Below are 15205 nucleotides of genomic sequence, written 5' to 3' on the forward strand. Positions count from 1 at the left end.
CCCAGTTTTCTTGTAATTTCATTAAAATGCTAAAATAATGGACACATAACACTATAACATGTGTTATAGGAAAAAACCCAGGCGCCAACTATACGAAGGCAGGTAAATACATATACTGATGAATTAAATAAAAACAATTTATTACATCCAGTTGTGTTATATACAGTACAATAGAATACAATTTGAACCAAATTTCATGGATCCATGAAATTTGGTTCCAATTGTATTCTATTGTACTGTATATAACACAACTGGATGTAATAAATTGTTTTTATTTAATTCATCAGTATATGTATTTACCTGCCTTCGTATAGTTGGCGCCTGGGTTTTTTCCTATATCTATTGTATTTTCGGGTGCTTGCTTGACGCACCTCCCCTAGGCTACAGGTACACAGTAGGCGCTTATATATCCCCCCTCTCCCTCGTAACTATAACATGTGTTCACAAATAAAAATTACCATGAGAATGTTCATTTATGATTGATTTTTGGGACTTTATAGAGTTACATATAATTAGCTGTATGTCATTAGTATTTTTGGGTGACTGGCTGCTATGTAGAATACATTCAGGAAATAGCAAGAAATGCCAGTTTAAACACCCTTTTAATTTGTTATATAGATTTTCAATCATATTATATAATATTTCCATTATTTATGACTATCTGTCTGTCTATCTATCTGTGTAATTGTTCGAGATATTATATGGGATCCATTTTGATTTGATCCATTCTGCTATTCCTGTGTTCTAGGTAATGATTTGCATCTTAATTTAAAATTAACAGTGATTTCTATACAAAAGTTATCACACAGAATTAGAGCTGGGAGTGATACTCGTGTATTTATCATATCTTTCTACTGAGTATACACTTTATTGGTTTTATTGGCACACATTGTGTGATACTTTATGTATATATTTCTTAGTTTACAGTATTTGCATTTTTTTAATAATATATTACTCTGAAAGAGCTCCAGGCATAAAAAAAATATAGGGGCCTATTTAACAAAGGTCTGTTGGACCTGATCCGACAGTGCGGATCAGGATCCGACAGACCTCGCTGAATGCGGAGAGCAATACGCTCTCTGTATTCAGCATTGCACCGGCAGCTCTTGTGAGCTGCTGGTGCAAGCCGCCCCCTGCAGATTCCGCTAGCAGGGGGTGTCAATCAACCCGATCGTACTCGATCAGGTTGAATTGCGGCGACGTCTGTCTGCCTGCTCAGAGCAGGCGGACAGGTTATGGTGCAGCGGTCTTTAGAATGCTGCTTCATAACTTGTGTTTCTGGCGAGTCAAACACGGGGCTTCAAGCTCCATACGGAGCTTGATAGATATGCCCCATAGCATGCTGATAGACTCAACATTATATATTAAACAACATACTAAACATAAGCAAATGTTAGACACTGAAAGCTCAAATAAAATCCACTCACAAAATCTGAGTTCATGCGTGTTGCTTGCAAAGTCCACCTGGAACCCTGGAAGAGGAACACAGAATAGATGACACTGATACTTGTTAGACTTCAGATTCAATGACAAATGCATAATAGCAGTTAAGTACCTGCTGGTCAAAGAGAGCCCAGAACATGGGTAACGGAATATACAGGAACAAGACACTAGTGACCATTTTCACCTCTGTAATTAGTTTTTTCTGGAAAGAAAAAAATGAATAGTTGGGCCTTATAAACAAATATTTTACCAAGATAACAAAAAACAATAGTAATGAGTAGTTTGGACAAGCTGCTTAAATGTTTTGGAAATGTTTGGTTAAGAAATAGACACTATTCTTAAAGGGAGATAAAAGTACTAAAATTGCTCTCATGAGTTAGAACATTTTGTAATTGAACTATTTCTTGTGTATAACCCCTGCAGAGAGGTTAAACACATAGTTATACTCAGCTCCAGAACAGCAATGCACTACTGGAACCTAACTGAAAAAATCTAATGATCCAATGACAAGAGGCATATATGTGCAGCCACTAATCGCCAGCTAGCTCCCAATATTGCATTGTTGCTCCCGAGCCTACCTAAGTATGCTACTTAACAAAGGATACTAAGCATACAATACAAGTAAATTGAATAGTCTCTTAAAATTTAAAGTCCTGTCTGAATCACAAAAGTTTTCTTACATTTAAGAATTATGCATTAGGTGTGTATTTTAATAAATGGCTGCTTTTTGGTTTTTTTACCAAATATTACTATATGGTTTTAATTATGATTGTTGTAAATATTACCAAAATATATTTGAAAAATCTGTGTTTGCTATGAAACATTTTAACTTGGATTTTTATATTAAACCCAGAGAGTATTATTAGGCAGCTTAAAGGCACGTAAGCATCATGGGAAATGTAGTTCTAAAACATCTGGAGAGCCAAGGTTGTTGATCCCTGGTCTAGGCCCACTAGAGATGTGCCCAGGGCAGTAGGATTTGAGGGGTCAGCAAATTTTGAATGGTAATGTGATGACATGATACTTCCTCCTTTGCTTTTCAAATGCCTTATTTATTAATTATATAACAAATCATTTATCCCTGGCTGTGTTAATAGGGTACACAACCCTCAGCGCATCCCTGGATTCCAGATATAAGACATATGTGATTTTGTGGTAATGCTCAGTTCTGTTGACATTAAGGACATACAGAATATTTCTCACTGGCCCAATCCATCCAGTGTTTTCTTTTGGGATACTGCTTAGAGCGATGACGCCAACGATTCTTCAGTGCAAACTAAAAATAAAGATACACATAATAGTTATTAGCTACATATGCCCTGTGCTTATTACTGAAATATGGAGAGCAAATAGAAGGATAACAGGTGAAGGAATCTGTCAATATGTATATGGGGAAATATGACCAAAACAGATGCACTGCTACCTTCAGATGGCAATTGTTGTCTTAGTTTTAGAGAAATTAATGGATAATCAGACTTAGGGGAGGAGTGTTACATTAAAAATAACAAATCCAACATTAGATAATAAATAACAAGACAGGGAATGAGTCAGACATTAAATAAAAACAAGAAGACAAAGACATTTAAAATCAATAACAAGGCTTAGGTGAAAAATAAAAAAATATAATAATATATAAATGTGATGTACTAAGAATAAAAACAACACATATTTTCTAGCTTTAATAGCTGGCATTAAAGGGGTATATATATATATATAGTGTGTAAAAACAAACCTTTGTTGATCTCAATACTGCCTGTCAATTAGACTCATGCACAAGAGTGGCTAACCCATAATCTGAGATCAGAACCTCAGGGTATATAAAGGTGCCAAGCATTTTGTTAAATGAACATTGTACTCTCTCCTTTAATGTGCTCCCAATGGTCCATTTTTACCTGCTGGAGTGTATTCAATGGTTTATAAACAACTACTTTACCTTTATTTGTTATTTGATATAATTACTATTTTCGGTTGAGAACACTCCTCACATTTTTGTAAATATTTTATTATATCTTTTTATGTGACAACACTGAAGAAATGACACTTTGCTACAATGTAAAGTAGTGAGTGTACAGCCTGTATAACAGTGTAAATTTGCTGTCCCCTCAAAATAACTCAACACACAGCCATTAATGTCTAAACCGTTGGCAACAAAAGTGAGTACACCCCTAAGTGGAAATGTCCAAATTGGGCCCAAAGTGTCAATATTTTGTGTGGCCACCATTATTTTCCAGCACTGCCTTAACCCTCTTGGGCATGGAGTTCACCAGAGCATCACAGGTTGCCACTGGAGTCCTCTTCCAGTCCTCCATGATGACATCACAGAGCTGGTGGATGTTAGAGACCTTGCGCTCCCCCACCTTCCGTTTGAGGATTCCCCACAGATGCTCAATAGGGTTTAGGTCTGGAGACATGCTTGGCCAGTCCATCACCTTTATCCTCAGCTTCTTTAGCAAGGCAGTGGTCATCTTGGAGGTGTGTTTGGGGTCGTTATCAAGTTGGAATACTGCCCTGCGGCCCAGTCTCCAAAGGGAGGGGATCATGCTCTGCTTCAGTATGTTACAGTACATGTTGACATTCGTGGTTCCCTCAATGAACTGTAGCTCCCCAGTGCTGGCAGCACGCATGCAGGCCCAGACCATGACACTCTCATGCTTGACTGTAGGCAAGACACACTTGTCTTTGTACTCCTCACTTGGTTGCCGCCACACACGCTTGATGCAATCTGAAACAAATAATGTTATCTTGGTCTCATCGGACCACAGGACATGGTTCCAGTAATCCATGACATTAGTCTGCTTGTCTTCAGCAAACTGTTTGCAGGCTTTCTTGTGCATCATCTTTAGAAGAGGCTTCCTTCTGGGACGACAATCATGCAGACCAATTTGATGCAGTGTGTGGCATATTAATCTGAGCACTGACAGGCTGACCCCCACCCCACCCCTTCAACCTCTGCAGCAATGCTGGCAGCACTCATATATCTATTTCCCAAAGACAACTTCTGGATATGACGTTGAGCATGTGCACTCAACTTCTTTGGTCATACATGGCGAGGCCTGTTCTGAGTGGAACATGTCTTGTGAAATGGCTGTATGGTCTTGCCCACCGTGCTGCAGCTCAGTTTCAGGGTCTTGGCAATCTTCTTATAACCTAGGCCATCTTTATGTAGAGCAACAATTCTTTTTTTCAGATCCTCAGAGAGTTCTTTGCCATGAGGTGCAATGTTGAACTTCCACTGACCAGTATGAGAGAGTGTTAGAGCGATAATACCAAATTTAACACACCTGCTCCCATTCACACCTGAGACCTTGTAACACTAGCAAGTCACATGACACTGGGCAGGGAATATGGCTAATTGGGCCCAATTTGGACATTTCCACTTAGGGGTGTGCTCACTTTTGTTGGCAATGGTTTAGACATTAAAGGCTGTATGTTGAGTTATTTTGAGGGGACAGCAAATTTACACTGTTATATCAGTGTTGTCACATGAAAAGATATAATAAAATATTTACAAAAATGTGAGGGGTGTACTCACTTTTGTGAGATACTGTATATATGAAGGACAAAGCCGGATTGGCCTACCAGGATACCAGGAGATTTCCCGGTGGGCTGCAGCAGCTGGGGATGGAAAGCTACAATTTAAACGGGTGATTAATGGATGCAATTAGGTTGTAGAGTTCCTAAATAACCACAATCTGGCACTTTTTTTTTAATACAAACTAATATGCTATAAGTCTCATATAAAATATTGGGGGAAGGAGTGTGCCAGTAATCCCCATTGAGAGAAATTGGGTGTGCATATTATACTGAGTCAACGGAAAATAGGGCTGGTCCTGATGAAGGATTAATTTCCTATGCATTTAATACTCTCTAGTAAATATAAGAAATCTTTTGGAACACAGTGAGGGTAAACACATTTTATAGTACAGTATCTCTTTAAGAAAATGCTGTCTTTTGTGCAGCACACATTATATTGCAAGGTGTTATTGAATGCTGGGGCTGTATCTGACACAAATACATGAATAAAACTCTGGATATCACAGAGATTTCCTAGCTGTACTCCCTAGAATGATATGAGTTTAGACAACAGGAAAAGTAAATGGCTTTAGTGAAATAGAAGACTCTCAAATTGGTATTGAAAATGTGTTTGTATAAGAAATCCAACTGTGTTTGTTTTTCACATGTGACCAATACACTTCAAAGGATATTCATGCATGAGATGAGTTTCACCTGGATGTAATATCATCCAAAAGAGCAAATAATGTAGCCTAGCCTCAATATGTTGTCCCATTAAATAATAAATATTAATTTTTCTTTTTTAATTGCATTTTTGGAAACATCACAATTTCATTTAATAAATAAAAAAAGAACAAAAAGGAGGAAAAACTGAAAAATCAGAAATAGGCATCTCATGGGCCTGAAAAATAGGGTGACGGGCATCTAGAGGTGACATACACTGTCAGAAAAAATGTGCAAAAATTGTACCTTTAGGGGTACAACAGCTTGTCACTATGGCAGTACCCTTAAAGCTACATCCACTGTACCCTTTAACATGGGGACATATTGGTACCCTTGCAGATTGTACCTTTCAAAGTCAAATACGTACCTTTGGTGCCTAAATTGGACCTCAGTGCTATGGTACCATAATGTACCCTTAAAAATGGTGCAGATTTGGCCTTTTAATGGTACTGCCCCAGTGACAATCTATCTGTACCTTATGATGGCATATTCTTACTCAACACAGCATATTAAAAATGCCAAAATGCTGTTCCATCAAATTTATTAATTACACATTCACCTACAGTACTCTTGCTCAGAAAGATTAACACAAATATGTCTAGTATTAAATTACAATTATTAAAAAAAAATAAACTTACAGTAGTCACACTGAAGTTGATGATTAAGTGTAACCAATACCATAAAGCAGGTCCTAAGATTCTGCTACGGGAATTTGTGAGAAAACCAGACAAGACCAGTTGTTCCAAAAAGAACTATTTAAAATGCTTTATTTCACTCAGGACTAGGCTCTAGCAACACACCATTATACTTATGGTGACTTCTACACATAAAACATAGAGAAAACATATAGACAACAACAAAATAATAGATATAACTGTAACACAAGGAAGGGGGATTCAGGGGAAGCATAAACAATAAAACTCACAACCATACATTTAAATTGCTACCCTAGGCAAAATATATGCAAATTAGTCTTTTTTTCCCCAATAAAAATGTTGGTGATGAACCTTCTACCAATAGATGGCGCTGTTTTACACAATGCCCAGGAACTTTTAACCAACAGATGGCACTGTGTTACACAATGACCAGAAATATTCAACCAATAGATGGCGCTGTGCTACACTATGACCAGGAACTAACTACTAACAGATGGCGTGTTACACAATGTCCATGTATGTGACTGGGGAATGGTTACAGTTTTATTTTTATAAAACTGTTTTTTAAACAGATCTTGTTTATTTTATATAGTTTGTAATTTGCTTTATGTATAAAAGTTATCATGTTGATGCTCTAAATATAAACATGAAAATATTAATTAAGTGCTTGTGTGCTTTTAGAACCAGCAACACAGCGTCAGTGAAGATATGAGTTGTTCATTATTTTTTGTGTTGTCCACCTCTTGCATATAACATTAATTATTTTGCTGTACAACATGTATGTTGAATTAACTTGGGGTGATTGCCAATTATGTTTCATTGAATAATTGAGATCACTGTGGAAAATGCTAAGTATAAAATAACTGTTTACCATCTTGGGAAATAATAACGCTCAGATGCACAAATTATTTGGACTTGCACAGTTTGGCAGCCTTGAACTACCCATCCCCCTCCCCTTTTTGGTTGCACAAGTGATTGTACCTTATCGGGGGGATTACACAGTACAGACATAAACCCTTTGACAGTTGGAAATATATTTGTACCTTATTTACCCCTAAATGGTACATATCCGTTTTTTAAGGTGTAATTATGACCCACTGATGATACAACCACACCAGTTGTAGCCAAAGTGTTCACAAATGGACCCCAACTGTACACCCTTTTCCTGACAGTGTATAATAGATGAATAGATACCAGTGTTTAGACCTCAAAATACACAGGGACCTGATTGCTATGTCAGTTTGTGAGGTCATATCAACACTAAAGTCTAAATAAAGTTTGCACATAGTAAGGGAATCTAGGACCCTCATGGTCCCCCTCCCTTTCCGCCATCCTCCACCTCCTTCGCCCCTCTTCCAAAGTCTCTCTCCCTGAAAGCTTTTCTCTTCTTTTTACCTTCTATATAGTATATAGTATTGTGTGAATTTTTAACCACTCGCCAGATAAAGCATTGAAATAACTGGTATCTTATTTTTATTAAGAACCTCAAAATATTTAGAACATATACATGTTCCTTTGGATGTTTTCGTTCGAATAACCTACAGTGAAATTACATGGTATCAGACTACTGAGTTGTGAAATTGTAACACTGTTTTGTATTCTTATTTTTTTTCTTCTTCAAATAAAGTTATTTAAAAATTAAAAAAGAAAAACAAACAAAAAATCTATAGTTTTAAACTATATATTAGTCTAAATATGCAACTTTATAATATTTAAGTGTACTCCCATGTTTTGTTCTAATCCCAGTGAGGTGCCTACTGGTAAATCTTCTCTTAATGCAAGGAATAGTTTGGATAACAAGGAACTACACACACTCACGAGGCTTTAAAAAATAACAAATTCCCACAGGGCATCAGAATTTATACAATGAAAAATAAGATGCTCTGTAGACTTATTCATAATAAAATGATCTAATGACTTGGCTCTGTCCACCAATATAGGTGTGTGAGTTGTCTCTAGTGACAACCACAGATTTTTTGCTAGTTGAATGAATGTAACTAGCAGGTTCTAAACAAATTGTCATGCTCTTTTACTTGGCATGGCAGATAATGTTTTTTACTTTAATTGAAACAAGACATATATTAATATGTCTGAGGAAATTACTGAATTTCTATAAAAAATAGTTCGAAAGTGTTTATATATACTGTATGTGTATATAAATGTGAATATATGTGTTTATATGTGTGTATATGTATGTATAACATATATAAATACATAAATATGCACATTTTTACAAATATATGCACATATATATGCACTGGTACATACACACACACACATACATGTTGTGGGTAAAGTCAGATATCTGGTAATCCTACAATTACCCGGGTAAAACTGACATTACCCAGTGGCTGTGGGTAAAGCCCAATGTAAGATCATACATCGGGCTTTACCCGGGTAATCCTAGGATTACCCAAACTCTTCTAGATAAAGCTAATCATAGCACTTTTTTTTGTCGTTTGAAGACAATAGTTCTTGCATATCACTGCATCAAACATATACGATGCACTGCAATTTTCCATCTTCACTATCTTTTTGCCTACATCTGGAGGGTTCAAGGGGAAGCCCCCCTTGTAAACCTCATTTCCCAAGGTTCACTTGGGGTGGATGCCAGAGGATCGGCGGTGCGCCCTCTTACATCTGGCTTTACCCACAGCCGCTGGGGTAATGTCAGTTTTACCCGGGTAATCCTAGGATTACCCAGATATCTGACTTTAAACATAACATATATATATATATATATATATATATATATATATATATATATATATATATATATATATATATATATATATATATATATATATATATACACACAGACACACACATTATAGCCCTTTCCATTCAAACCCCTTGTCATATACCATATACTTTTTAACCCTTATAAAAACATTTTATTAATATATTTATATGAATATGTTTTTATCAGATAGTGTATATTTGAATGTAAAACTATTTTAATTAATATATTTATGTTGTGCTTAGTGCACATTTTTTTTAACTCTTACACACGCGTGCTAATTTAGATTTCCCTTGAGCGAATTTGTTTAATTTCAACTTGTAATACGCGCGCAAATAAGCGTGGCCGCAATATTGCGACCCACGCTAACAATAGTGTGCCACTTGTAATCTAGCCATGTATGGGCAAATTGTGACTGCAGCTTATATAAGATTGCTATTTAAAAGTGTAGATCTGATAACTGGATTTACATGTGGAAATTGTTCTACTTACTCCAATACATTTGAAGACAGAAGATAAAATATTTCCTTGCGGTGGATATTTCTTGTACATAGGACTACCTCCGACAAACACAACTAAAGAAAAGTAATTACAAAATTAATTGATACAATAAATAATTAGGAACATTTAAAATGAATACAAAACAAAGCAGACAGATATATATTTTCATTTATTCTGGTTCCTAGATAAATATAACACAGCATTAATGCAGAAAAAATATGTATAATCCAGAAATGTCCCCCCCCTACAGCAGTTGGATTTACACCAAAATGAACTCCCTGTGTATTACTGGATACAATCAGTGCTAGGGCCTTTGCTTGTTGAATAATTATATACAAATAACCCTAAATGACCCCAGAAGCCCTGATATGTTATGGAACAGAGTACAATGTTTATGAGGATATTGTGAATGCATTCCTGGCATCTTATACTTTACAGCTAACTGGAGGTCAAGGAAAGAATTCAAAAGACTCCAAAAGAAAGGAATTTAACTAACTGCATATTAAAAAAAATAAGTCTAAAAATCCTGGCATGTGACCGTGAACTAAGGACTCTGAAATCCTTCTTAGCAATGATCTCCACCTATTGTGCTTTAGAGTTAAACAAAAGCCAGAATATTAAAGAACAACGAACTCTCATATTTTTTTATTTGTTTAACCATCAATACTTTACACATTACAAGCAAGTTTTCTTTCTGCATGGACATTTGCTGATAACTCCTAGTTAAAGGGACAATAAAGTAAAAAGTAAACAAATGGATTGGATGAAGCGTACAATTTTCGTGAGCTCAGAAAAAGGCATGTGAACTTTTGGAGGAAACTAATGCAGAAGAGTGGGGCCAAAAAGCTGCAGTTGGGCAATTTTCAGAGCCGGATTTATTCCTGTGAAAGTGCAATAGTCTAAGATCTGTGCAAATCCAGTGTGCAGAGTGCCATCTGGCAGCAGTGTTTGCAACAATGTTTATAGCAATGTTATACATAGTTACAAACACTGCTGCCATAGAATGATATCAAAACTTTACAGCAGCAGAGGTCGCAACTATGTATAACACTGCTATACACATTGTTGCAAACTCTGCTACCAGGATGCATGCATGCTCCTAAGCTCACCTAGGGTTATTCTTTAACAAAGAATACCAAGAGAACTAAACAAAATTGATAATATAAGTTAAATGGAAAGTTGTTTAAAATTGTGTGCTCCATCTGAAGTATGCAATTCTTGTCATACTTGTAGAGGTGACTGTTTCCCTATCCACCAGTAAAGCAGAGGCAGTTATAATTATCAGCCAAAGAGGATTTTACAAAGTGCTGAACTAATACTACAATACTAGTTTACATTTTAACTGAAATAACCTTTACTTATATTTTTCCCCCAAAATTCTTTTTTTATATATTCTATTTTAAAAGGCTGTTCTTTAATCTTTTATTATTATTATTATTATTATAATTCCTGTCCCAGATAAATATATTTTAACCTTACAAAGAGCATTTAGTGATTTTGTCTGGAATAAAAAAAACCTAAGGATCAACAAGATTTTTATCGATTTGCAATCTTCCTTCAATGTATAGTTGATTGGACAATCCATAAAGATTACAAAAGATGGGTCCTGCTGGAACACAATATCCTGCAACCTACACACATAGCTAACTACTGTTGGTCCTTTAGTAAGATCGCTAAAAACCTTCCCACGCAACACCCTATAATAACAGAAGCAGTTATTATATGGGACAAAACTTTAAATTGCTTTTCCTTTTTTTTCTTCCACAACTTCTCCCGTAACATCCACGGAATATTAGACCTTGGTCCCAGTGCCTTATCTCAAATACCTTTCCTACATCGATCAACTTAAATCTCAGACGGACTTAGTTAACCAGGGATTTGACTGCTTTACTAATTGGTTTACTTACAGAAGAATTTATAACCTCTTCATGAGACAATCTCAGTCAAGAAACATGACAAGACCATTAACTTGTTTTGAAAATGTTTGTTCTAGACAACCACCTATCGGTCACACCTTATCCATAATATATAACATTCTAGTGAAATTCCTCCAGGATTTATACCCTCCTATTTGGAGCGTTTGGAAAAATAATAGCTGTTGGTGCTGTGGCCACATAGGAAGTAGTATGGCCCGAATGTGGGGGTGGTGTTCTGTCATTCAAGAGTTATGGAGGGCTGTCATTAATGAAATAGAAAATATCCTTAAAATACAACTCCCTTATATGCTTTGATCTGGCTTTTAAACAAATTCCCGAAAATTAAATATAAACTGTACTTGAAACTTTTCTACACAGTGACAAACAGTGTTAAATAACAATTGGAAAAGTACAAATAAAATTGGTTTATCTTTATGGAAAGAAAAAGTCACTAAATTTCTAGAACTAGAGGAACTCTACTAGATCAGATGAGATAAATTCTTGCAGACAGATTAGCCGGGTCGCCCACATAGAAATCTTGAGACTAATTTGTTTCCATCTCCCACGATTTATTATAATTATCAGGTTCCTTTTGCTATGTTAACTGTACACTAGCAATATTATCAACGGACAAGCTTACCCACTTTACTCTATTACTTAACTAACTACTTTACTTGATGTTATTGTTTTATTATTTTTATTATCTTTAACTCATTAATGGTCCTTAAAATAGGAATCGACTTATATGTTTTCTAAATGGAGCTGTGGCTTCTATCTTTGTATTTTATACTCTACATTTTTAATAAAGCTGATTAAAATATATATATATTGTGAGAAGCAAAATAAAATAATCCAAAACGTATACATACGCATTTGTGGGGCACTATAACATTGGAATCTTTGTCACATAAATCCCCTCTCTTCCCTAATTATCCTCGCTTATCACTGTCTTGATTTCTTGTGGCAAACACTTGGGACATGAAGGCCCTGCCCCTGTGAGAGCTTTCAGTATAGGTATTGGTTGGTACAGACAAAATATCATTGGATTGTTTGAGGGAAGTTGTTAACAAAATCCAAAGGAGAACATTACTTCACGGAAAGATATGGTAAAGCAAGTTGGTCTTGTATTGAAGTTTGTGTAGTAGTCTTCAATAAGGTCGGTGGTAGACTTATCCTACCACATAGTAATTGGTGACAGCACAGGGCAAGAAAAGGGAATGCATGCAAGAGTTTAATCAGGTGATGATAGGAGCTATTTGTAGATTGTTGAAGGCAAGGAGTAAGATATAAAGCCAGCAGTGTAATAGTGGCATTTACGGGCTAGGGTTAGCTTGATAAAGGGGATATTAACTCCATCATTACCCCTACCCTGCATGCCCAATGTCTTGGGGTCACACTTGACTCAGATCTTTCTTTCACTCCTCACATTTAGGCCTTGGCTAAATTCTGCTGCCTCCATCTTAAAAACATCTCTAAAATTAGATATTTCCTTACACAAGACACAACTTAGTTTTGTATCCACTCTCTCATCCTTTCTCGCCTTGACTACTGCAACTTCATCCTCTCTGGTCTCCCTAGCTGCCATTTAGCTCCTTTGTAATCCATAATGAATGCCTCTGCCAGGCTCATCTTCCTTACACGTCACTCTTCATCTGCTGCACCTCTCTGCCAATACCTTCACTAGCTTCCTCTTGCCTCCAGGATTAAACACAAAATTCTGACTCTGACATACAAAGCCCTCAATTGCACTGCTCCCCCCTATATCTCAGACCTTGTCTCCAGATACTCTCCCTCCCGTCCCCTTCACCCTGCTCATGACCTCCTACTCTCCTCCTCCCTTGTTACATCCTTACATTCCCATTTACAGGACTTCTCCAGACTAGCTCCCATCTTGTGGAACTCTCTGTCTCGCTCCACAAGACTTTTCTCTAGTTTTAAAAGTTTCAAGCACTCCCTAAAGACTCTGTTGTTCAGGGATGCATACAACCTACACTAACCTTTCCTAATACCAGTTCCTCCTCCATTGCTATCTGCCATGAACACCCTCAGAATGTAAGCCTAAGAGCCCAACTGCTTGCAGATCACCTTCACAAGAGCTGACTACAACAGTGCGACTCTAGGCAGGGCCCTCTACCCATTTGATCCCTAGAATTGCTACCTTGTACACCACCTATGTTTATAGCACTGCAGAATCTGTTGGCGCTCTACAAATAACCAAAAAATAATAATAATATTGGGAGTAGAAATAAACAAGTGAACGTGTTGCATTAGTCAAATTAAAAACTTAATTGATCAGAATGTTTGCTGTGACATTAAAGCAACAGTTTACCCTAAATTTATCCTCTTTAATTTGTTCCCAATGATCCATTTTACCTGCAGGAGTATATTTAAATGTTTCATTGACCTTTATATTTGCATTTGAAATAACTGATTTTGCTTGTGGTATCACTACCTATATTGATAGTTTCTATATTTGAGTATAGGCTATATAAAAGCTGTGTAAACATTGGCAGCAGAAGAAATTACACTCCCAGTGGGAGGTAGGAGAGAAAAGCAATTAAATGTTAATTTTCAATTGTTCTCTCTAAGGCGCCAATTTATCAATGTCTGGTGGACATGATCTGCGCCAGATATCGCTGAATGCCGACAGCATACGCTGTCAGCATTTAACATTGCACAAGCAGTTCTGGTGAACAGCTTGTGCAATGCCATCCCCTGCAGATTCACGGCCAATCGGCCACTAGCAGGGGGTGTCAATCAACAAGATCGTACACAATCGGGCGGATTGCTGTCCGCAACCTCAGAGGAGGCGTATGAGTTAAGGAGCAGTGGTCTTAAGACCGCTGTTTCTTAACTCTTGTTTCCGGCGAGCCTAAAGGCTTGCGCTGAAACAGATGTATTTCGGCCAATATGGGGCATAATAAATCAGCCCCTAAGTCTCTAAGCATTAGGGTTTAGTATACAGACAAAGACAATACAAAGAATCATGTGTGTACAGAAAGTGATAAAATAAGCAGATCTGATTTCCCTTCAAGCTCAACTAACTTTAATGGTTTGTGGTTTCCAAGAACAAAATAGCTATTTCATATACAAAATAGACATAAAGAAGCTATTTCTCATACCTTTTATACTCTGCAGCTGGTATAACATATCATTGGAAACACATTAAAGGAATATGAAAACCAAAAAATTTTTTTCATGATTCAAATAGAAAATGCAATTTTAAACAACTTTCTAATTTACTTCTATCAATTTTTCTTCATTCTCTTGGTATCTTTTGTTGAAAAGCATGGATATATGCTCAAGAGCCAGACCATTTATGAAAAACTGTATGGCAGCAGATTTGTAAGATGTTATCCATTTGCAAGAGCCCTAGATAACAGCACTTTTTCCTGCCATGTAGTGCTTCAGATGTCTACCTAAGTATCTCTTTAATACAGAATACAATGGAAATTAAGCAAATTTGATAATAGAAGTAAATTGGAAACTTTTTTTTTTTTTTAAAACAAAGTATGAATCACAAAAGAAAATGTTTGGATTTCATATCCCTTTAAGGGAAAACAAAATTACAGTGCACTGTCCCTTTTAAAAACTTACTTAGAAGCTCCAAATTTAGCACAGTTGATGAGGTTAGGCTGGGACGTCCACTAAAAGGGGATGAGAGCAGAACCCCCCTTCCCTGCATATGAAAAGACCCACTATACAAACAGAAG

General features: G+C 36.5%; 1 protein-coding gene across 1 annotated transcript in view; it reads right to left on the reverse strand.

Annotated features, from left to right (window-relative positions):
* Positions 1-15205, reverse strand: part of SLC15A2 (solute carrier family 15 member 2) — a 116408-nt gene that overhangs the window by 69240 nt on the left and 31963 nt on the right. The window contains exons 9-12 of the mRNA XM_053689795.1: positions 9568-9650; positions 2633-2719; positions 1556-1645; positions 1428-1472 (exon numbers count right to left, since the gene is read on the reverse strand). Of these exons, the coding sequence (XP_053545770.1) occupies positions 1428-1472; positions 1556-1645; positions 2633-2719; positions 9568-9650 (305 nt within the window). The remainder of the gene's footprint in view (positions 1-1427; positions 1473-1555; positions 1646-2632; positions 2720-9567; positions 9651-15205) is intronic.

The sequence above is a fragment of the Bombina bombina genome, chromosome 1 (assembly GCF_027579735.1).
Source record: "Bombina bombina isolate aBomBom1 chromosome 1, aBomBom1.pri, whole genome shotgun sequence".
Taxonomy (NCBI): domain Eukaryota; kingdom Metazoa; phylum Chordata; class Amphibia; order Anura; family Bombinatoridae; genus Bombina; species Bombina bombina.